General features: G+C 45.6%; 1 protein-coding gene across 4 annotated transcripts in view; it reads left to right on the forward strand.

The window, feature by feature from the left end:
* LOC120050464 (neuroligin-4, X-linked-like) overlaps positions 1-25,460 on the forward strand; it is a 76,389-nt gene extending 50,929 nt beyond the window's left edge. For all 4 annotated transcript variants that reach the window (XM_038997050.1, XM_038997054.1, XM_038997053.1 and 1 more), the window contains 3 exons: positions 16,932-17,117; positions 20,822-21,611; positions 24,566-25,460. In XM_038997050.1, the coding sequence (XP_038852978.1) occupies positions 16,932-17,117; positions 20,822-21,611; positions 24,566-25,460 (1,871 nt within the window). The remainder of the gene's footprint in view (positions 1-16,931; positions 17,118-20,821; positions 21,612-24,565) is intronic.
* Positions 25,461-25,697: the final 237 nt, after the last annotated feature.

Genomic DNA, 25,697 nt, shown 5'->3' on the forward strand with positions numbered 1-25,697 from the left:
CTACCTCTTAGCCCCCCCCCCAAGAAATTTTTTGGGTTTCTTCGCGGGCTTCCAGCCACGTCTCCTTGCTGCCTCCTCATACCACCGCTCCTGGGCTGTGGCTGCCTCCTTCCACTCACGAGAGTGGCGATATTCTCCAGTTTGCGCCCAGGGTCCCTTTCCGTCCAGTATTTCCTCCCATGTCCAGAAATCCTCCTTATTCCTGTAATCCTGCGTTTGTAGTTGCTGCTTTTTCCCTCGTTGCTTGATCCTTTGGTGGATGGGTGGTTCTGTTACGGCTGCTCTCCTCCTCTTCGTCTGAAGAGGAGAAGCATGGGTCGGACCAATACGCATCGAGGTATGCAGTCATAATGAATTTATTTAAATGATAGACAAACACGAAACACTTGAGAATTTACAAAATAACAAACGCAGTCAACAGACCTGAACAAACTAACTTACATGACACGAAGAACGCACGAACAGGAAAATAGACTACAAAAAACCGAACGAACAAACATACCGAAACAGTCCCGTGTGGCGCAACATACACAGACACGGAAGACAACCACCCACAAACAAACAATGTGACACCACCTACCTTAATATGATTATCAATCAGAGGAGATGAAAACCACCTGCCTCTAATTGAGAACCATATCAGGTACCCATTAAACCAACATAGAAACACAAAACATAGACTGCCCACCCAAACTCACGTCCTGACCAACTAACACATACAAAACTAACAGAAAACAGGTCAGGAACGTGACATAATCCCCCCCTTAAGGTGCGAACTCCGGGCGCACCAGCACAAAGTCTAGGGGAGGGTCTGGGTGGGCATCTGACCACGGTGGTGGCTCAGGTTCTGGGCGAGGTCCCCACCCCACCATAGTCAATCCCATCTTACGTCTCCCCCTCCGACTGACCACCCTCCTATTACACCCACTTAATTTACAGGGTAACATCAAAATAAGGGGCAGCACCGGGACAAGGGGCAGCACCGGGATAAGGTAACTCAGGACAGAGAGGTAGGTCAGGATAGAGAGGTAGCTCAGGATAGAGGGGCAACTCCGGGCTGAAGGGCAGCTCCGGACAGAGAGACAGCTCTGGACTGAGGGGCAGTTCAGGATTAATGGCAGCTCTGGGCTGAGGGGCAGCTCATGGCTGGCTGACGGCTCTGGACGCTCATGGCTGGCTGACGGCTCTGGACGCTCATGGCTGGCTGACGGCTCTGGACGCTCATGGCTGGCTGACGGCTCTGGACGCTCATGGCTCGCTGGCGGCTCTGGCAGATCCTGTCTGGTTGGCGGCTCTGGCAGATCCTGTCTGGTTGGCGGCTCTGTCAGATCCTGTCTAGTTGGCGGCTCTGGCAGATCCTGTCTGGTTGGCGGCTCTGGCAGATCCTGTCTGGTTGGCGGCTCTGGCAGATCCTGTCTGGTTGGCGGCTCTGGCAGATCCTGTCTGGTTGGCGGCTCTGGCAGATCCTGTCTGGTGAATGGCTCTAGCGGCTCCTGACTGACTAACGGCTCTGACGGCTCGGGACAGACGGGCGGCTCTAATGGCTCGGGACAGACTGTAATCCTGCGTTTGTAGTTGCTGCTTTTTCCCTCGTTGCTTGATCCTTTGGTGGATGGGTGGTTCTGTTACGGCTGCTCTCCTCCTCTTCGTCTGAAGAGGAGAAGCATGGGTCGGACCAATACGCATCGAGGTATGCAGTCATAATGAATTTATTTAAATGATAGACAAACACGAAACACTTGAGAATTTACAAAATAACAAACGCAGTCAACAGACCTGAACAAACTAACTTACATGACACGAAGAACGCACGAACAGGAAAATAGACTACAAAAAACCGAACGAACAAACATACCGAAACAGTCCCGTGTGGCGCAACATACACAGACACGGAAGACAACCACCCACAAACAAACAATGTGACACCACCTACCTTAATATGATTATCAATCAGAGGAGATGAAAACCACCTGCCTCTAATTGAGAACCATATCAGGTACCCATTAAACCAACATAGAAACACAAAACATAGACTGCCCACCCAAACTCACGTCCTGACCAACTAACACATACAAAACTAACAGAAAACAGGTCAGGAACGTGACATAATCCCCCCCTTAAGGTGCGAACTCCGGGCGCACCAGCACAAAGTCTAGGGGAGGGTCTGGGTGGGCATCTGACCACGGTGGTGGCTCAGGTTCTGGGCGAGGTCCCCACCCCACCATAGTCAATCCCATCTTACGTCTCCCCCTCCGACTGACCACCCTCCTATTACACCCACTTAATTTACAGGGTAACATCAAAATAAGGGGCAGCACCGGGACAAGGGGCAGCACCGGGATAAGGTAACTCAGGACAGAGAGGTAGGTCAGGATAGAGAGGTAGCTCAGGATAGAGGGGCAACTCCGGGCTGAAGGGCAGCTCCGGACAGAGAGACAGCTCTGGACTGAGGGGCAGTTCAGGATTAATGGCAGCTCTGGGCTGAGGGGCAGCTCATGGCTGGCTGACGGCTCTGGACGCTCATGGCTGGCTGACGGCTCTGGACGCTCATGGCTGGCTGACGGCTCTGGACGCTCATGGCTCGCTGGCGGCTCTGGCAGATCCTGTCTGGTTGGCGGCTCTGGCAGATCCTGTCTGGTTGGCGGCTCTGTCAGATCCTGTCTAGTTGGCGGCTCTGGCAGATCCTGTCTGGTTGGCGGCTCTGGCAGATCCTGTCTGGTTGGCGGCTCTGGCAGATCCTGTCTGGTTGGCGGCTCTGGCAGATCCTGTCTGGTTGGCGGCTCTGGCAGATCCTGTCTGGTGAATGGCTCTAGCGGCTCCTGACTGACTAACGGCTCTGACGGCTCGGGACAGACGGGCGGCTCTAATGGCTCGGGACAGACTGTAATCCTGCGTTTGTAGTTGCTGCTTTTTCCCTCGTTGCTTGATCCTTTGGTGGATGGGTGGTTCTGTTACGGCTGCTCTCCTCCTCTTCGTCTGAAGAGGAGAAGCATGGGTCGGACCAATACGCATCGAGGTATGCAGTCATAATGAATTTATTTAAATGATAGACAAACACGAAACACTTGAGAATTTACAAAATAACAAACGCAGTCAACAGACCTGAACAAACTAACTTACATGACACGAAGAACGCACGAACAGGAAAATAGACTACAAAAAACCGAACGAACAAACATACCGAAACAGTCCCGTGTGGCGCAACATACACAGACACGGAAGACAACCACCCACAAACAAACAATGTGACACCACCTACCTTAATATGATTATCAATCAGAGGAGATGAAAACCACCTGCCTCTAATTGAGAACCATATCAGGTACCCATTAAACCAACATAGAAACACAAAACATAGACTGCCCACCCAAACTCACGTCCTGACCAACTAACACATACAAAACTAACAGAAAACAGGTCAGGAACGTGACATAATCCCCCCCTTAAGGTGCGAACTCCGGGCGCACCAGCACAAAGTCTAGGGGAGGGTCTGGGTGGGCATCTGACCACGGTGGTGGCTCAGGTTCTGGGCGAGGTCCCCACCCCACCATAGTCAATCCCATCTTACGTCTCCCCCTCCGACTGACCACCCTCCTATTACACCCACTTAATTTACAGGGTAACATCAAAATAAGGGGCAGCACCGGGACAAGGGGCAGCACCGGGATAAGGTAACTCAGGACAGAGAGGTAGGTCAGGATAGAGAGGTAGCTCAGGATAGAGGGGCAACTCCGGGCTGAAGGGCAGCTCCGGACAGAGAGACAGCTCTGGACTGAGGGGCAGTTCAGGATTAATGGCAGCTCTGGGCTGAGGGGCAGCTCATGGCTGGCTGACGGCTCTGGACGCTCATGGCTGGCTGACGGCTCTGGACGCTCATGGCTGGCTGACGGCTCTGGACGCTCATGGCTCGCTGGCGGCTCTGGCAGATCCTGTCTGGTTGGCGGCTCTGGCAGATCCTGTCTGGTTGGCGGCTCTGTCAGATCCTGTCTAGTTGGCGGCTCTGGCAGATCCTGTCTGGTTGGCGGCTCTGGCAGATCCTGTCTGGTTGGCGGCTCTGGCAGATCCTGTCTGGTTGGCGGCTCTGGCAGATCCTGTCTGGTTGGCGGCTCTGGCAGATCCTGTCTGGTGAATGGCTCTAGCGGCTCCTGACTGACTAACGGCTCTGACGGCTCGGGACAGACGGGCGGCTCTAATGGCTCGGGACAGACTGTAATCCTGCGTTTGTAGTTGCTGCTTTTTCCCTCGTTGCTTGATCCTTTGGTGGATGGGTGGTTCTGTTACGGCTGCTCTCCTCCTCTTCGTCTGAAGAGGAGAAGCATGGGTCGGACCAATACGCATCGAGGTATGCAGTCATAATGAATTTATTTAAATGATAGACAAACACGAAACACTTGAGAATTTACAAAATAACAAACGCAGTCAACAGACCTGAACAAACTAACTTACATGACACGAAGAACGCACGAACAGGAAAATAGACTACAAAAAACCGAACGAACAAACATACCGAAACAGTCCCGTGTGGCGCAACATACACAGACACGGAAGACAACCACCCACAAACAAACAATGTGACACCACCTACCTTAATATGATTATCAATCAGAGGAGATGAAAACCACCTGCCTCTAATTGAGAACCATATCAGGTACCCATTAAACCAACATAGAAACACAAAACATAGACTGCCCACCCAAACTCACGTCCTGACCAACTAACACATACAAAACTAACAGAAAACAGGTCAGGAACGTGACATAATCCCCCCCTTAAGGTGCGAACTCCGGGCGCACCAGCACAAAGTCTAGGGGAGGGTCTGGGTGGGCATCTGACCACGGTGGTGGCTCAGGTTCTGGGCGAGGTCCCCACCCCACCATAGTCAATCCCATCTTACGTCTCCCCCTCCGACTGACCACCCTCCTATTACACCCACTTAATTTACAGGGTAACATCAAAATAAGGGGCAGCACCGGGACAAGGGGCAGCACCGGGATAAGGTAACTCAGGACAGAGAGGTAGGTCAGGATAGAGAGGTAGCTCAGGATAGAGGGGCAACTCCGGGCTGAAGGGCAGCTCCGGACAGAGAGACAGCTCTGGACTGAGGGGCAGTTCAGGATTAATGGCAGCTCTGGGCTGAGGGGCAGCTCATGGCTGGCTGACGGCTCTGGACGCTCATGGCTGGCTGACGGCTCTGGACGCTCATGGCTGGCTGACGGCTCTGGACGCTCATGGCTCGCTGGCGGCTCTGGCAGATCCTGTCTGGTTGGCGGCTCTGGCAGATCCTGTCTGGTTGGCGGCTCTGTCAGATCCTGTCTAGTTGGCGGCTCTGGCAGATCCTGTCTGGTTGGCGGCTCTGGCAGATCCTGTCTGGTTGGCGGCTCTGGCAGATCCTGTCTGGTTGGCGGCTCTGGCAGATCCTGTCTGGTTGGCGGCTCTGGCAGATCCTGTCTGGTGAATGGCTCTAGCGGCTCCTGACTGACTAACGGCTCTGACGGCTCGGGACAGACGGGCGGCTCTAATGGCTCGGGACAGACTGTAATCCTGCGTTTGTAGTTGCTGCTTTTTCCCTCGTTGCTTGATCCTTTGGTGGATGGGTGGTTCTGTTACGGCTGCTCTCCTCCTCTTCGTCTGAAGAGGAGAAGCATGGGTCGGACCAATACGCATCGAGGTATGCAGTCATAATGAATTTATTTAAATGATAGACAAACACGAAACACTTGAGAATTTACAAAATAACAAACGCAGTCAACAGACCTGAACAAACTAACTTACATGACACGAAGAACGCACGAACAGGAAAATAGACTACAAAAAACCGAACGAACAAACATACCGAAACAGTCCCGTGTGGCGCAACATACACAGACACGGAAGACAACCACCCACAAACAAACAATGTGACACCACCTACCTTAATATGATTCTCAATCAGAGGAGATGAAAACCACCTGCCTCTAATTGAGAACCATATCAGGTACCCATTAAACCAACATAGAAACACAAAACATAGACTGCCCACCCAAACTCACGTCCTGACCAACTAACACATACAAAACTAACAGAAAACAGGTCAGGAACGTGACATATAGAGTTTATTTGTTATAATTAATTTGTATTAGATTTAAAAGGTGATCGAATTTCTGCTGAATTATAATGTCGTTAATGCATTTATTTTGAATAAATATTTATTTAATGTACAAGAGAATAGGTTGGTTTTTCTTTTAAGTTTAAGTTTTGAGAAATGAGGTAGCTTGTTAAGCTGAGGACAATGGGAGAGTTGACCTGGTTAACAGGAGGCCTGGGAAAGAGACGTTGAGAAAAAAGAGGGAGAGACGTTGAGAAAGATGGGAATACATTATCAGTGTTGGTGAAGAAAAACAATAAAAGAAGATGATAAAAATGGAACAAAACCCATACCTACAAGTTTTAAGGGAAATATTGATTTTATTTTATAAGAGAGTTATTATTGTTTTGATAAGAAAGACTTAGTAAAGACTGAAGCTACCGTTTCCTCGTGGAGGTATTTGACAGCCTCAAGGTTAGCCTAGCATCGTGCGAGACCTGGAGAGAATTGCTTGTGGAAGATTAACAAGTTCATGTTTCCATGGGATATCTGTTGCTGCTAAGGAGTACTGTCTGCATTAATAGCTGTGCTTGCTGTGGATCTTGTGAGGACACCTGCACGGTCGGAACTGTTATACTTCGCTGAATAAATACATACAAGTAGTGAGTAACTACAATGGTGGGGTGCTTTGGGACCTTGTGTCGTCATTTTTTTTTTAGCTCCAACACGCGCCGACGGGTTAAGCAAGCTTCCAAGTAATTTGGACATGGATTGTGAGAAACCATGTGGTACATAAAAAATTTGATAATATACATCTTGAACCTTGTCTGTTGCATTGGTGGAGTTATTTACTGTTTCAGTTTAATTTAAATGCATATCCTTATATAATAACAAAAATCTATAATCATTCTATCTGAAGTTAATACCCTGGTTGTCATCGCCCTAGTGAGTTTACAATAGGGATTCTTATTGGAGATATCCTTCTCACCTACTATTCCATGCTGTTCAGATATTCTAAGTAAGGTAATATTGTGAGAGTCAAATTCGAGCCTGGTGAGAGGGTTACAATTTCTAAGTGAAAAAATGTGCATGAAAAACGAGTCGTCTATAGTTGAATGACAACATAGACTTTATTGAAGAAACCCTACAGTTGACCAATCAGAGACGAAGGGGCGTAGACTTCATGTCCTTAGAAATCTATGCAGTTATTTGTTTTTTTATTAATTATTTCTAACACTGTTAGCCCAGAAAATCTCAAGTGTTATTACATACAGCCGGGAAGAACTATTGGATATAAAAGCGATGTCAACTTACCATCATAACGACCAGGAATACGTCTTTCCCGAAGCGAATCCTCTGTTCGGACCTCCACCCTGGACATGAGCTCTTATCCCAGAGGCCGAGACAAAACAATGCGGTCGCCGCAGGAGAGGCAGGCGGAGCGGCCTACTGGTCAGACTCAGAAGGCGAGCACACCATCCACCGCTTCCGAGCATATTTCTCGCCAATGTCCAATCTCTAGATAACCATTCACCAGGCGCTCTCATTTGTTGACTTCTGTAACCGTAAAAGCCTTGGTTTCATTCATGTTAACATTCGAACCCCCCTCCCTAAGTTTGTTTTATTCACTGCTTTAGCACACTCCACCAACCCTGATGGACTAGCCGTGTCTGAATCATGGCTTAGGAAGGCCACCAAAGATCCTGAAATTTCCATCCCTAACTATAACATCTTCTGACAAGAACAACTGCCAAAGGGGGCGGAGTTGCAATCTACTGCAGAGATAGCCTGTAGAGTTCTGTCATACTATCCAGGTTTGTGCCCAAACAATTCTACTTTTAAAAATCCACCTTTCCAGAAACAAGTCTCTCACCATTGCCACTTGTTTCAGACCCCCTTCAGCCCCCAGCTATGCCCTGGAAACCATATGTGAATTGATTGCCCCCCATCTATCTTCAGAGTTCGTACTGTTACGTGACCTAAACTGGGACATGCTTAACACCCCGGCCGTCCTACAATCTAAGCTAGATGCCCTCAATCTCACACAAATTATTAAGGAACCTACCAGGTACAACCCTAAATTCATAACCATGGGAACCCTCTTAGATATCATCCTGATCAACTTGCCCTCTAAATACATCTCTGCTGTCTTCAACCAGGATCTCAGCGATCACTGCCTCATTGCCTACGTGCATGATGGATCCGCGGTCAAACGACCACCCCTCATCACTGTCAAACGTTACCTAAAACACTTCAGCGAGCAGGCCTTTCTAATCGACCTGGCCCGTGTTTCCTGGAAGGATATTGACCTCATCCCGTCAGTAGAGGATTTCTGGTTGCTCTTTAAAAGTGCTTTCCTTGCAATCTTAAATAAGCATGCCGCATTCAAAAAATCTAGAACTAAGAACAGATGTAGCCCTTGGTTCACCCCAGACTTGACTGCCCTTGACCAGCACAAAAACATCCTGTGGCGTTCTGCATTAGCATCGAATAGCGATATGCAACTTTTCAGGGAAGTCAGGAAGCAATATACTCAGTCAGTTAGGAAAGCTAAGGCTAGCTTTTTCAAACAGAAATTTGCATCCTGTAGCACTAATTCCAAAAAGGTTTGGGACACTGTAAAGTCCTTTGAGAATAAGAGCACCTCCTCCCACCTGCCCACCGCACTGAGGCTAGGAAACACAGTCACCACCGATAAATCTACGATAATCGATCATTTCAATAAGCATTTTTCTACGGCTGGCCATGCTTTCCACCTGGCTACCCCTACCCCGGCCAACAGCTCAGCACTCCCTGCAGCAACTTGCCCAAGCCCCCCACCTCCCGCTTCTCCTTCACCCAAATCCAGACAGCTGATGTTCTGAAAGAGCTGCAAAATCTGGATCCCTACAAATCAGCCGGGCTAGACGATGTGGACCCTTTCTTTCTAAAATTATCCGCCGAAATTGTTGCAACCCCTATTACTAGCCTGTTCAACCTCTTTTTGTATCGTCTTTGATCCCCAAAGATTTGGAAAGCTGCCGCAGTCCTCCTCGTCTTCAAAGGGGGAGACACTCTAGACCCAAACTGTTATGGTCTTATATCCATCCTGCCCTGCCTTTCTAAAATCTTCGAAAGCCAAGTTAACAAGGAGATCACTAAACCATTTCGAATCCCACCGTACCTTCTCCACTATGCAATCTGGTTTCCGAGCTGGTCATGGGTGCACCTCAGCCTAGATCAAGGTCCTTAACGATATCATAACCGCCATCGACAAAAGAAACTCCTGTGCAGCTGTCTTCATCGACCTGGCCAAAGCTTTCGACTCTGTCAATCACTGCATTCTTATCGGCAGACTCAATAGCCTTGGTTTTTCAAATGACTAACTCGCCTGGTTCACCAACTACTTCTCAGATAGAGTTTAGTGTGTCAAATCGGAGGGCCTGTTGTCCGGACCTCTCTATGTAACATTCTCTGTTTCACGGAAACATGGCTCACTCGGGATAGGTTGTCAGAGTCGGAAGAGCCACCCAGTTTCTTCACGCATCGCTCCGACATAAACAAACATCTCTCTGGTAAGAAGGGCGGGGGTGTATGCCTTATGATTAAACGACTCATGGTGTAATCACAACAACATACAGGAACTCAAGTCGTTTTGCTCACCCGACCTAGAATTCCTTACCTTATCAAATGCCGACTGCATTATCTTCCAAGAGAATTATCTTCGATTATAGTCACAGCCGTGTATATCCCCCCCCAAGTAGATCCCTCGTCGGCCCTGAAAGAACTTCACTTGACTCTATGTAAACTGGAAACCATACATCCTGAGGCTGTATTTATTGTAGCTGGGGATTTTAACAAAGCTAACCTAAGAACCATACTTCCTAAATTCTATCAGCATATCAAATGCGCGACAAGAGCTGGTAGCTTTCTGGATCATTGCTACTCAAACTTCCACGATGCATTAAAAGCCCTCCCCCACCCTGCCTTCGGCAAATCTGACCATGCCTCCATTTTGTTGCTCCCAGCCTATAGACAGAAACTAAAACAGGAAATGCCCGTGCTCAGGTCAATACAACACTGGTCTGACCAATCGGATTCCACGCTTCAAGATTGCTTTGATCACGTGGACTGGGATATGTTCCGGATAGCCTCAGACAATAATATTGATGTATACGCTGGGTCGGTGAGCGAGTTTATTAGCAAGTGCATCAGAGATGTCGTACCCTCTGTGACCATTTAAAACCTTCCCTAACCAGAAATCGTGGATTGATTGCAGCATTCGCGCAAAACTGAAAGCGTGAACCACCGCTTTTAATCATGGCAAGGCGCTTGGAAACACGACCGAATACAAACAGTGCAGCTATTCCCTCCACAAGGCAATCAAACAAGCAAAGCGTCAGTATAGAGACAAAGTAGAGTCACAATTCAACGGCTCAAACACAAGACGTATGTGGCAGGGTCTACAGTCAAATAAAACCAGCCCCGTCGCCAGCCCCAGCCCCGTAGAAAACCAGCCCCGTTGCGGACATCGACATCTTGCTCCCAGACAAATAAACAACTTTTTTGCTCACTTTGAGAACAATACAGTGCCACTGACACGGCCCGCTACCAAAGCCTGTGGGCTCTCTTTCTCTGTGGCTAACGTGAGTAAAACATTTAAACGTGTTAACCATCGCAAGGCTGCCGGCCCAGACGGCATCCCTAGCTGCGTCCTCAAGAGCATGCGCAGATCAGCTGGCTGGTGTGTTTACGGACATATTCAACCAATCCCTATCCCAGTCTGTTGTCCCCACATGCTTCAAGATGGCCACCATTGTTCCAGTTCCCAAGAAAGCTAAAGTAACTCAACTAAATGACTATCGCCCCATTGCACTCACTTCTGTCATCATGAAGTGCTTTGAGAGACAAGTCAAGGACCATATCACGTCCACCCTACCTGATACCCTAGACCCACTCCAATGTGCATACCGCCCCAATAGGTGCACTGACGATGCAATCGCCATCACGCTGCACACTGCCCTATCCCATCTGAACAAGAGGAATACCTACGTAAGAATGCTGTTCATTGACTACAGCTCAGCATTTAACACCATAGTACCCACCAAACCATAGTACCCACCATCATTAAGCTCGAGACCATGCGTCTCGACCCCGCCCTGTGCAACTGGGTCCTGGACTTTCTGACGGGCCGCCCCAAGGTGGTGAAGGTAGGAAACATCTCCACCCCGCTGATCCTCAACACTGGGGCCCTACAAGGGTGTGTTCTCAGCCCTCTCCTGTAATACCTGTTCACAAATGACTGCGTGCACGCTTCCAACTAAATCATCAAGTTTGCAGACAAAACTACAGTGGTAGGCCTGATTACCAACAACGACGAGACAGCCTACAGGGAGGAGGTGAGGGCCCTCGGAGTGTGGTGTCAGGAAAACAACCTCTCACTCAACGTCAACAAAACAAAGGGAATGATCATGGACTCCATCCACATCAACGGGACAGTAGTGGAGAAGATGGAAAGTTTTAAGTTCCTTGGCGTACACATCACGGACAAACTGAAATGGTCCACCCACACAGACAGCGTGGTGAAGAAGGCACAACAGCGCCTCTTCAACCTCAGGAGGCTGAAGAAATTTGGCTTGTCATCTAAAACACTCACAAGCTTTTACAGATGCACAATTGAGAGCATCCTGTCGGGCTGTATCACAGCCTAGGACAGCAATTGGACCGCCCTCAACCGCAAGGCTCTCCAGAGGGTAGTGCGGTCTGCAAAACACATAACCGGGGGCAAACTACCTGCCATCCAGGACACCTACAGCACCCGATGTCACAGGAAGGCCAAAAAGATCATCAAGGACAACAACCACCGGAGCCACTGCCTGTTCATGCCGCTATCATCCAGAAGGCGAGGTCAGTACAGGTGCATCAAAGCTGGGACCGAGAGACTGAAAAATAGCTTCTATCTCAAGGCCATCAGACTGTTAAACAGCCATCACTAACATAGAGAGGCTGTTGCCAACATACAGACTCAAATCTCTGGCCACTTAAATAAATGGACTTAATTAATAAACTTCTACTTCCACACAATCCCAGATCCGGGAGCACCCCCATCAGTAAAAAAGCTGACTAGCATAGCCTAGCATAGCGTCACAAGTAAATACTAGCATCTAAATATCATTAAATCACAAGTCCAAGACACCAGATGAAAGATACACATCTTGTGAATCCAGCCATCATTTCTGATTTTTAAAATGTTTTACAGGGAAGACACAATATGTAAATCTATTAGCTAACCACGTTAGCAAAAGACACAACTTTTTTTACTCCACCATTTTTTTCCTGCATAGGTAGCTATCACAAATTCGACCAAATAAAGATATAAATAGCCACTAACCAAGAAACAACTTCATCAGATGACAGTCTGATAACATATTTATTGTATAGCATATGTTTTGTTAGAAAAATGTACATATTTCAGGTATAAATCATAGATTACCATTGCAGCCACCATCACAACTCTCACCAAAGCGACTAGAATAACTACAGAGAGCAACGTGAATTACCTAAATACTCATCATAAAACATTTCTGAAAAATACACAGCGTACAGCAAATGAAAGACAAAGATCTTGTGAATCCAGCCAATATTTCAGATTTTTTAAGTGTTTTACAGCGAAAACACAATATAGCATTATATTAGCTTACTACAATAGCCAACCACACAACAGCATTGATTCAAGCCAAAAATAGCGATAACGTATAAACCAGCAAAAGATATTAATTTTTTCACTAACCTTCTCAAACTTCTTCAGATGACAGTCCTATAACATCATATTACACAATACATATAGAGTTTGTTCGAAAATGTGCATATTTAGCGGCACAAATCGTGGTTATACAATATGAATAGCAGCCAAAATGCAAACAAAATGTCGGGAGAAATCTTGGGAGAGGCACCTATTCTAATCGATAACTAATCATAAACTTGACTAAAAAATACAGGTTGGACAGCAAATGAAAGATACATTAGTTCTTAATGCAATCGCTGTGTTAGATTTTTAAAATTAACGTTACTACAACATACAGCGTGCGTTAAAGCGAGACCGCACCTAGATTAATAGCAGAATAATAGTTCTACATTTTTCAACAGAACAACGAATTAACATCATATATAGTTCTTACTTTTTGATGAACTCCCATCAGAATCTTGGGCAAGGTGTCCTTAGTCCAAAAGAATCGTTGCTTGGTTGTAGATTGTCGCCTTCAACGTTGGAATTGGCAGTAAACATTAGCCATGTGGCAAAGACGTGTCCGACTCACTAAAACGCAGGACAAATAAATATCCGAAAATCGCAATATACCGATATAAACTGATATAACTCGGTTTAATATAACAACATTATGATGTCTTTAACACCTATAACGAATAAAAACACAGCCGGATATATCTAAGGCCTATAACCGGAGCGTTCTAGAGCCACAGCCAGAGGTCCTTCCTGCGTCAGAGCGAAGTGAACAAAGACCGGACCCTACGTTCCCAGGCCATTTATAACCTCTCAGTTCTGCCTAGCAACTCCATTTCAATTCTCACTATTCGCTGACACCCAGGGGAAGCCGTATGCAGTGCATCTCAACCAATATAAGACAGGCAAATTAATAAACTGACCTGGGAACAGCTTGCAGAATTCAGCATTCTCACATCCTCATAGGAAAATTCCTCCAACTCCAGTTCTGTTTCACTCACAGATATAATTCAAACGGTTTTAGAAACTAGAGAGTGTTTTCTATCCAATAGTAATAATAATATGCATATTGTACGAGCAAGAATTGAGTACGAGGCAGTTTAATTTGGGAACGAAATTATTACAAAGTGCAAACAGCTCCCCCTATTGAGAAGAAGTTTTAATAAAGGTATCACTAGTCACTTCAAAATAACACCACTTTAATAATGTTTACATATCCTACATTACTCATCTCATATGTATATACTGTATTCTACACCATCTACTGCATCTTGCCTATGCCGCACGCCATCACTCATCAATATATTTATATGTACATATTCTTATTCATGCCTTTACATTTGTGTGTATAAGGTAGTTGTTGTGAATTTGTTAGATTACTTGTTAGATATTACTGCACGGTCGGAACTAGAAGCACAAGCATTTCGCTACACTCGCATTAACATCTGCTAATTATGTGTATGTGACCAATAAAATTTGATTTGATTTGAGACTTCGGTTCCCGAACTTCGGCTGGCCTCGAGATAAAATGTTGTGTGCCCGAACAGCCGGAAAAAAAACCTACCGAAGTTCAAAACGAACAAAAAAGTCACAAAATGTCTTGGATGCGTGCGGATGCGTTAAGCCAGAGACGTGAAAAATGCATTGGAAAGACATTGTCATTTCTGCGTCGACCCTGTGATATTGTTGTTACAATATTAACATTCTGCACATTGTGAGGCCAACCCTGCAAATAACATTTTACTCAGATGCATTCCCAGGCAGAGTAAGATCAATACTAAAATAATATTGCTCAAGGAATATTTTATTTCTGAAGAGCATGTTTGATTAGCTACATTTTTATGGAGGTTTAATCTGTGTTGTCTCTGACAGTGAATTTAATCAGGCATTGTGTTGCACTTCTTTTGATACAGATGAAGATAGGCTCTTCCATGCAAAACATTGATATCGATGTTAAATATACTAGCATAGCGTGTTTTTACAAGCTTTGTAATATCAGTTATAGCAGTTATCAATCAATATCAGTTCAAATTGTAGAAAATAGCGTCAAAGCTCATGTCCATAAATACATCTTAATGCAATGTTCTCCTCAGTAATATCTGCAGCAACTTCTTGAAATGGAAGCTTTCACTAATATTTTCACACACCCTGAGGAGTTACTGGTGGGCTATCCTCTCTTCTCCGCTCGCCTTCTCCCCGGCTCCTCTTCTCAGACAGGGGTGGTGAGTGGAGACTGAGGAGAGAGAGAGAAAGAGAGAGAGGAAGATGGGGAGAGAGAGGACCAAGCTGAGGCCTGGAGGTCATACACCCAGGAGTGTGAGTCCTGCCAGGGGCCTTGTAATCCCACAACACCCTCTGCTGCTATCCCTTCCACCACCCGTCTGTCCTCTCCCTGTATCCCCCTATCCCTCCTGCATCCCCCTATCCCCCCTCCATCCCTCCACCCCCCCTCCATCCCTTCTACTCCTCCCTCCATCTCTCTATCCCCTCCACCCCTCATCCAGCCCCTCCACCCATTCTCCATCCCTTCTACCCCTCCTCCATCCCTCTACCCCTCAACCCTCCTCCATCCCTCATCCCTTCTACCCCTCCTCAATCCCTCCACCCCTCCTCCATCCCTCTATCTCCTCCACCTCCCCTCCATCCCTTCCACCCCTCCTCATCCCTCCATCCCTCTATCCCCTCCACCTCACAGCCAGACCATGACCAACTGGATCTGCTCCCTATCACAGGGCCACAGGACATCTTTCCTCTTCTCCCTTCTCCTCCTTTTCCTTCTTCTCTCCATCCTTTCATCCGATTTGTTCTGTAGCCTGTAGACTGCTCTGTCTAGGCTCTCCCCCCTGGGATGGAGGCCGAGAGCTGAGCTTGAGTCCCAAAGGGAACCCTATTCCCTACATAGTGCACAACTTTTTTTTGCCAGTGCTCTGGTCAAAGTAGCGCACTATGTAGGGAATAGGGCACCATTTGGGACACTGCCTGGGGGCTGTCTGTGCCAGGGACACGGCTAAGACATCCAAGGCCTGGCGCTTGCGAGGACCAGACACCCCGGTGGCCGTCTCACGCAGACTCTAAAGGCCCACCACCTAATGGGTTGAAACTAATCAGCTAATTTGTCAACAAGTTTCTGATTTCGACAAGCATTTCAACAAGCTTGTCTGTCTGGCCTGACACTCGGCTGTATAGAGTCGAATCCAAGTCAAAGCCGTGTGGTTGAATTCAGACTATGAAAAGGGAACTTACCTTCTCTCTCTGTCTGTCTCTCTATCTGCACATTCGACTGTATAGTCGAAGCCAAACCAAGTGAATGTTGACTATGAAAAGGAGCTTTGCCTCTCTCTGTCTGTCTCTCTGTCTTCTCTTCCGCTACTCTCAGTATAATGGTGGTTCGGTTAGAATCACTCCTGCCAGCTCAGGTTGAATGACTGAGGGAGTACAATCCTACATTATCCTACATTATTCTCTTGATCTAAACAGCAAGTGATGATTCCCAGGTCATTAGGAACCACTGTGACTTACTGAAGAGTTTTGCTATTTGACTGGATAATAAGACTAGAAGCATGCGGGTGTTGCTGACTCGCTGAGTGCTTAAATTCTTATAGAACAGTAACAATTGGTTCCATAAGAAGCGTTCATTGAGAATGCCAGGTAACTCCTTCCTGTCCCTTTGTGTTGTGTTGTACAGGCCATTTATCCCTGGGTGGTGTCATACATTATTTCACTGATCGTTGGAACTTCAATGTATTCACGTCACATTTACCTCCATTCGTTGTGGTGATAAATATAGTCTAAGGCGGGCTATTACTATATGTTTTGAGACACCCCCTAGGGATGTAAGTACTGTTCTTTGTGTGTGTGTGTGACTGTAACTGTGTTTCCTTGTCCCATGGTCACAAAGACAACAATATCTACAATGAAAAGTGTTAGCAGGTGCAATAATGTATTCATTTAAATTCAATTTCATTGTATTTACACTTTATGCTTTATTTAATTTGCTTTATGATACATTTCTAAATCACCACCAGGTACAGAATATTGTCCAATAGGAATTGTCCCTCTGTCTCCCCTCTGTTTCAATGACAAGCTGTTTTTAGAGGGAGATCAAGGAGGTGATCAATGAGTTTGTTCTGTCTCTTGTTGTTCACACAGGCTTCCTAAGCACAGGGGACCAGGCAGCCAAGGGGAACTATGGACTGCTGGACCAGATCCAAGCCCTGAGGTGGATCAAAGAGAACATTCAGGCCTTCAAAGGAGATCCAAAGAGAGTGACAATCTTCGGCTCTGGTGCAGGGGCATCGTGTGTTAGCTTGCTCACGCTCTCTCACTACTCAGAAGGTATGTATAGTCCCCAAAAATATTCCTTGGAAATCATTGAGATTATATAATATTTTTTATATAAGTCAGTGAATACAATTCCTTTTGAATTTTTTATGAATCAGAACATTTATAAATCTCGGCGTCCACTGTGAGATTTATACATGTCACGATCGTCGTATGGTGGAAGAGAGGAGGACCAGCGTGGTTAGAATACATCTTCTATTTTTAATGAAGACGAAAACGAAGAACACTTTACAAACTAAACAAAAACAACAAACCGACGACCGTGAAGCTATAATAAACAATGTACAAACGTGCAACATAGACATAGACAATCACCCACCACATACCCAATGAATATGGCTGCCTAAATATGGTTCCCAATCAGAGACAATGATAAACAGCTGCCTCTAATTGAGAACCAATCTAGGCAGCCATAGACATACAAACACCTAGACTAGACAAAACCCCATAAACATACAAAACCCCTAGACATGACAAAAACACCTACATCCCCCATGTCACACCCTGACCTAACTAAAATAATAAAGAAAACAAAGATAACTAAGGCCAGGGCGTGACAATACACTGCACTGAATGATTATTAATTCTATTCATATGGTCATATGAACTTCAGCAATAATTTTAGAATATGGTAATTAAATAAATACCTGTGGGGAAATGTTTTATTATATGTATTGCTTTATTTGATAGATATCTACAGAGAGATTTTGTTTCAAACAGGAATATCTCTCTCGCTGGGAGGGCATGGCTGTGTCCCAAATGGCACCCTACTCCCTACATGGCGCCTGATCAAACATACTGCATTACATAGGGAAAACGGTTCAATTTGGGACGCATCCTATGCGTTATTTAAACTGTCAGGATGCACCATCCCGACTGTTCAGAGAACGTAGCGTCACATTTGATGGCCACATAGCAGAGATAACAACTAGAGTGTGTTCACAGGTTCACTCAAGTGTACAATATTGCCTACCTCAGCCACTAGATATTTGTGTGACCAGCCAGAGAAAAGTGGTAGGTGGATATCAAGAATATTAGAATGGCTCACCGCCGTAACATTTTACATTTACATCTCGCTGTTTTTTTATTATCATTAGAAAATAGTATCCTAGAAATGTGAGTTTCATTAAGTGTCATTGTTGTTCTCCTCAGCCCAGTGCACAGCACATTGTAGAGAGGCAAACAAAGTCTGCGTCCCAAATGGTATCATATTCCCTATAGTGGTCAAAAGTAGTGCACTATATAGGGAATAGGATGTCATTTGGAACGCAAACAGAGATAGACAATTGAATAGCTAGCTGTACTTTCTCGCTCTCTTTCTATGCAGCTGAATCTCACCAGGAGCTATTTGAGTAAATGACTGTGAAAACAGCATTACCTAGTCAGTCTCCATAGGGCAAAGCCCCAGATGGATCTTAACCGGCACATCTCGCAACTTCAGGCTTTATTTCCATCAATATAAGTCAATATCAGTTACGGCAGGAAATAGACATGTCTTGCACTCGTCAATGGACTTTAATTTCTCTCCATGCCCGCTGCTGCTAAAAAAACATAAATCCTCTGCTTTCAGTCCTTTCTTTCATCGTCGTTCTCTCAGAAGTCCAATTCAAACAATGAATGCCAAGAGTGTGCAAAGCTGTCATCAAGGCAAAGGGTGGCTACTTTGAAGAATCTCAAATATAAAATGTATTTTGATTTGTTTAACACTTTTTTGGTTACTACATGATTCCATATGTGTTATTTCATAGTTGTGATGTCTTTACTATTATTCTACAATGTAGAAAATAGTCAAAATAAAAACCCTTGAATGAGTAGGTGTGTCAACTTTTGACTGGTACTATATATATATATATATATATATGATAGGGACGGAAAAAGACACTCAAGTTGGGAAGAGATGTTACCAGACAGATTCAGGGATCTTCTTGTCCCTTTTAGCCCAGTAATTGTCTCTCCTTAAAGGAATAATTAGTCCACTTTTGATACTGTCCCAAAATGTTTTGCATTTCAGCAATCAAGTTTTCAAGATATAGAACTTTCAAAATCCTAATTTCCACATCATCATGATGATGTGTTTTGCATTATGCGATGCATTTTGCATTATCATGTAGTAAGTGACAATTAGCGTTTTGAAAGTTGTATATGTTGAAGACTTGATTGCTGACGTGCAAAACATTTTGGGACCGTATCAAAAGGGGACTAATGAAACAAATGATTCCTTTAAGAAGAGACAACTACTGGGCCAAAAGGGACAAGATAGTTTTTGAGTGGATTATTTCTTTAACATCCGCCAGCCTGGTTCCATCACTCACACTAGGCCAAACATTTTACCAATACCCCCCCACCCCCCCAGACTAAAATCCCTCTCACTAGATTTGGTTCTGGGTTACCGAGGTTAGCCCAGTATCCTATCACCTGGATTGGTGTTGTGATGGACTTGGATTTGCTAAGGCTGTTGTTAGTCAGGCAGCTATGTTCCTGCATCACTCCCTTTAGCCAGACCCAGGTGGCATGGGAGCCGTAGCCCCTCATCGCTGCTCCCTTTGTAGGACATGATATGTTTCTGTTTCACGGCTCCACAGGCACGCCTCAGCAAGCAGAATGAGGTAAACACAGGAGGCAGATGCAACATATTTAAATTAACTTCTGGTGAGTCAGGCTTTAACTGATATTCTTTAACCAGAGGAAATGGGGGGGAAAAAACGAAATAAACCTCTGTTGCTAACTAGGCCTTGAGGGAGACTTCGTCTTCTGCGGCTCGGAAACATACTTTTCAAGTCGTCCTTGTTGAGTCACCATCACAAGGATATAAATAGAACTTAGAAAATACTGGGGGGGAAATGTAACATGTTCCTAGTGCGCTGTGGCCTATTTGCAGAGTGGCAGTGGCAGACAGATCGTGAAGCTACATGCAGCTCCAACATAAATCAGGATGAATAAGTGGCCCGAGGCCTCATTTCAGAATAAACAAATGTGTCTTTTATTTTCAGTCTGATTAATTTATTATGACCAGCGTTGACAAGATGTGGTGTCCCTGTCCATGTCCTTAATCATCCTTTTGCTGCATATTTTGTCAGTACAGGAGGATATGCAGTAAACATGACATCTCTGTCTGATTTCTATGGATCTGTGTGGATGTTACAGGCGTAATCATGCAAAACATTTTTTACTGACTATAGCACTCACCGAAGATGTTACATCAGAATTACTTAAATAATACCGAATGAATGAATTCAATTTTACTTTTGCGTCAAATCGCCAATTGGCAACCCATCCCTTATGGGATTAATTGACACATTAACAAACATTACAATAATTCACTATGATAATTCAGTGATAATTCTTCTTGTGGCGTTCTCTGCATTGAGCATCACATAGAATGAAAATAATACAATACATCAATACATAATAGTCAGTAAGGTTATCCAAACAATAATTACATCCCTAGAGCAGTACAATAATATACACATACACACTGCATACATACATACATACACACTGCATATACACACATACCTAGCATAAACAGACCAGAAAATAAAAAGTATTAATATACTGAGTAAATACCAATGTGGCTGTTCCAGGTGTGTGTATTTTCTTTTAGTAGTTTTATTGCATTTTTTTTTTTACATTTGTGAAAAACAGCAAACACCATGTGTGAGATTTGTTGTGTCTAACATCAGTTTTCTCCCTTTCAGATCTCTTCCAGAAAGCCATCATCCAGAGTGGTACAGCTCTGTCCAGCTGGGCGGTTAACTACCAGCCTGCCAAGTACACACGGATGCTGGCTGAGAAGGTGGGCTGCAACATGCTGGACACCATCGACCTGGTGGAGTGCCTCCAGAGCAAGAACTACAAGGAGCTGATCGAACAGAACATCTTACCCGCAAAATACCACATCGCCTTCGGCCCAGTCATCGACGGCGATGTCATCCCGGACGACCCCCAGATCCTCATGGAGCAGGGCGAGTTCCTCAACTACGACATCATGCTGGGGGTCAACCAAGGCGAAGGGTTCAAGTTTGTGGAGGGCAGCGTGGACAGCGAGGACGGCGTCTCGGCCAACGACTTCGACTTTGCCGTGTCGGACTTTGTGGATCACCTCTACGGCTACCCGGAGGGCAAGGACACACTAAGGGAGACCATTAAGTTCATGTACACTGACTGGGCCGACAAGGAGAACCCCGAGACAAGAAGGAAGACGTTAGTCGCACTCTTCACCGACCACCAGTGGGTGGCGCCGGCCGTAGCCACAGCGGACCTCCATGCCCAGTATGGTTCGCCAACGTATTTTTACGCCTTCTACCACCACTGCCAGAGTGACATGAAGCCTAGCTGGGCTGACTCGGCACATGGAGACGAAGTGCCCTATGTGTTCGGGATCCCGATGATCGGACCCACGGATCTGTTCAACTGCAACTTTTCCAAGAACGACGTCATGCTCAGCGCAGTGGTTATGACCTACTGGACTAACTTCGCCAAGACAGGGTAGGTTGTCCAATTTAGTTTTTCTACTGTCTGTCAGATTGTTTATTTGAAGTGGATAAATATCCGTCATGGACCGAGAAGACACGTAGCAAGTTATGGGAGCATAGCTTCAACTAAACTGAACAAATCAGTGCTTCTACAAGTCTTATAGAGGCTTTGGTTTTCATTAAGGCTTTGCCGTTTGCAGATATCACTTGATATTTGGATCACGTCTTTGTTTCCTGAACCCTGGGATTAGCCAGGTAGCAGGATGTTTGCGACCCAGTCACACTGAAAATTAATTTTAAGGTGAATAAATAAATTCTTGAACAGCTTCATAGGCTGTAGCATTCCCTCCCCCAGCTCTCCGGCTTGGCTAGCGTCCAACTGATCCCAGTTCAGCAGGGGATAGATTGGCAGCGTTATTGACATGGGGAGGATCTTTTACTCTGAGTGCGTTTTGCTTTCCCATAGTGCTTCTTCAAACAAAGCAGGAACCCAAAGCAAATTCATGGCATTCGAGAGTGTCCATTTTTCACAAGAGTCTCTCCAACTGCAGGCAAACACTCCCGTTGCGATCCTCAATTTCCTCGCTCGATTGAGGGTTTTCCAGAAAAACGGCTCCCGACAACAGACAGGGGATTCGGAGGGATGAGAGGCACATCATTAACTACTCATCTCAGTGCTTTGGAATGGGGTGATGTACAAAATAGAAAAGTACAATACACAGGGAAGCTGAGGACTGAACAATGAGTGAGGCTTGTGTGTATGCGTATCCGTGCGTGCGTGTTTCTTAGTACACACTGCACATGCAGGCTATAGTCAGCTAAAAATGAAGACAGCTGGGAACACATGGCAGACTGGAAAAGCAGATTTTTTATTTCACCTGCAAAGAGAGGCTTTGTGTCAAACAGAGGGAGATAGGATTGGATACATTTGTGAGCATCTGAGTAGATACATGTAAGTATGATGTGCAAGCCACCTCCCTCTGGCGAAAAAGCAGAAGCCGGGTAGACCGACATGCGGTTTATTTTACATCTATGACTTTGCTATTTCCATAAACCTGCGACGACAAGTCTCTTAGGAGGTGTAGACTAGCCCTCCATCTGAATGTACTTCTGTTATCACACAAAACAGACTGACAGCATGGTGAAAGCATATGTTTTATGGACCTTCTGAGATACATGTGAATAGCTTGCTAAGTATTTATCAGTCCGATGGGCATGGGATGCCTGGAGCGTTGTCTTAATTCCAAGTCTTTGGTATCGGAGAAAATGGCATATTGTTACGCTTCCCTATGCTGCTATTAGGGCTACAGGCCTTAAGTGATACTGTACTGGGATTCACAACTATTACTAGACAGTCACTGAATCCATTTCAGGGAGATTAGCTTAATTTGGTGACATTTTGACAGTGTAAAACATGTAAAACATGCAATATAACCATTTTGGTAACGCCTTTGCAAATGTGGGATAGTGAATGTGGCCCATGACGTTCAGAGTGACGCAAACAAATATACAAGTTCTCTCGAATAGAATGACAAAGCAAAATGTCACAAGATTAGCTTTGTATTGAATAATAGCATATTGAATCAGATCTAATTGAATCCTACTCTCCAGGGATGCACAGACATAATTTCCCATTTTTTTTCTCTCTCTGTCCACCCTTCCATTTACAAATGAACGACATACTTAGATCCTGCTGTGATCGGTAAGGACAGGATTAAACAGTGCTCCATCAGCCGGAGATACTGTCATGCTGGATTAGCCAGTTAAATGTATCCTGATCCCCTGAGACCACTGTTATCTAGTAGGCCACCTGATGGACAGATGGAGCTGTGATAAAAGCAGCCTTCTCCCAGTCTCCCAGTCTCTCTGTACTCTAAGAGCTCGTTTCGGGAGCAGAGCAGAACTCTGGGTACATACTTATTTTGATGTCTATCAAATGTATTTTAGCATTGGCTCTAGTCTGCCTGGAGTGCCAGGTGGGCCAAGTTTGCCGTTTTCCGCCTAATCAATCGGTTTTATTGGGTCAAGCAAGCAAAATCAAACCCAGCTAAAGTATTTTAGATGATTTCAAATAGTGTTTGAACCCAGGTCTGCATCCGAGGTCATCTTGAATGGTCTGATGGGTCCTGAGTGTCCCCTGCTGCCTGAGTGCAGTGTATGACTCAAGATGAGGCCTTTTTTTCTGTTCAGCATTCAGCTGGACATTCCCCCTTCCCCATCCATTCCTTTCACACTTCCACTCACTCAACAGTGTCAGGCTCCAAGGTTGTCGTCTCGATTGTACTCCTTGCCTCTGTCTCCCTTTGAAAGTTAATGAAATCACAGTCACAATGTCACAGGAAAGTTGCTCGATTCCAACTCTGAGGCAGTCCACTATAATATCTACTTTAAAATGTCAATGGGAGAATAAAAAGGCTATGCTACAGTAAAATGTTAACATGATCTAGGATATTGGGACATTTCATACTATTGCAGATTTGTTCTATGAATAACAGAGGTGTTTGTTATGAACGTTAAACATGGGGGCACAGGATATGCTTTGCATTAATCAATTATATGAGTCTTGTAACTGTACAGTAGGATGACTCAGCTCTAAAGTGAATCTAATGGGTAGTTTTAGTGGCCATTTGTGACTTCATCTTCTTTTTACTTTAATGAAGATTCCCTTCAGTGGGCTTAAATAAATATATATTACAGAGGTAATAATGACCACATTGACTCACTTGGGAGGAATATAACATAACATTTCTTTCTAGTATATTTTAATATTTTGGGTCAATAATTTTCAATTTCACGAGCATTGACTTCACAAGCCTAGAGATAAAATAATGCTTAGGTGGCCATTATTCAGAATACTGCCCTTTTTTCTCTCTATTTTTTAAACAGTTTGTAGAACACTGCCCTGGAAAGGACAATTGTATAATAATTTCATAATTACTCATGTTTTTTTAATCTTCTCTATTTCAGAGATCCAAACCAGCCCGTTCCTCAGGACACCAAGTTCATCCATACAAAACCCAACCGCTTTGAAGAGGTTGCCTGGTCGAAGTACAACCCCAAGGACCAGCTCTACCTGCACATCGGCCTGAAACCCAGGGTCAGGGACCACTATCGGGCCACTAAGGTAGCCTTCTGGCTGGAACTAGTTCCACACCTCCACAACATAAACGAGTTGTTCCAGTATGTATCCACAACGACCAAGATACCGCCGCAGGACACCACCCCGTTTCCTTACACCAAGCGTTTCCCGGGGAATCGGCCTTCTACCACCCGCCACCCTGGGGTTCCCTCCGCTAACACCAAGCAGACCACCGACCAGCGGAAAGGTGAGGACCTCACCGACGAATCAGCCGTGGTTATCGAGACTAAACGGGACTATTCCACGGAGCTGAGCGTCACCATCGCCGTGGGAGCCTCGCTGCTCTTCCTCAACATCCTGGCGTTCGCTGCGCTCTACTACAAGAAGGACAAGCGGCGGCATGAGTCAAACCGGCGCGGGCCAAGCCCACAGCGTATCTCCGCCGGGCCGGCCAATGCGGCGGCCAACGCCAATGACATCGCCCACCTGCAGAGCGAGGAGCTGATGTCCCTGCAGATGAAGCAGCAGCAGCAGATGGATCACGAGCACCACCACGAGTGTGAGTCGCTCCAGGCCCACGACACGCTGCGCCTCACCTGCCCGCCCGACTACACCCTCACGCTACGTAGGTCGCCAGACGACATCCCCCTCATGACGCCCAGCACCATAACTATGATCCCCAACTCGCTGGCCGCCATGCAGCCGCTTCACAACTTCAACACGTTTGGCGGCAGTCAGAACAGTACCAACCTGCCCCATGGACACTCCACCACCAGGGTATAGCTCTTTGTGAAGTCAAACGTCCACGGCCTATGTTGGACAAGCACTAAGAAAAGAGAGCAGAGTGACTGACTGTGTTTCACACAGAACTCATCTCAGTGGATGAGATGTTATTTTGCTACCATGCCTTCTTGAACAGTATATCAAAGTCAAATATGGACTTCTAATGACATGTTTGAAAAGTGAATGTTACTACAGTAATACTGTTTTCGGAGTGAAGTTTCTCGAATGAATCGAAGA

Source organism: Salvelinus namaycush, chromosome 7 (assembly GCF_016432855.1).
Source record: "Salvelinus namaycush isolate Seneca chromosome 7, SaNama_1.0, whole genome shotgun sequence".
NCBI classification, from domain to species: Eukaryota; Metazoa; Chordata; class Actinopteri; order Salmoniformes; family Salmonidae; genus Salvelinus; species Salvelinus namaycush.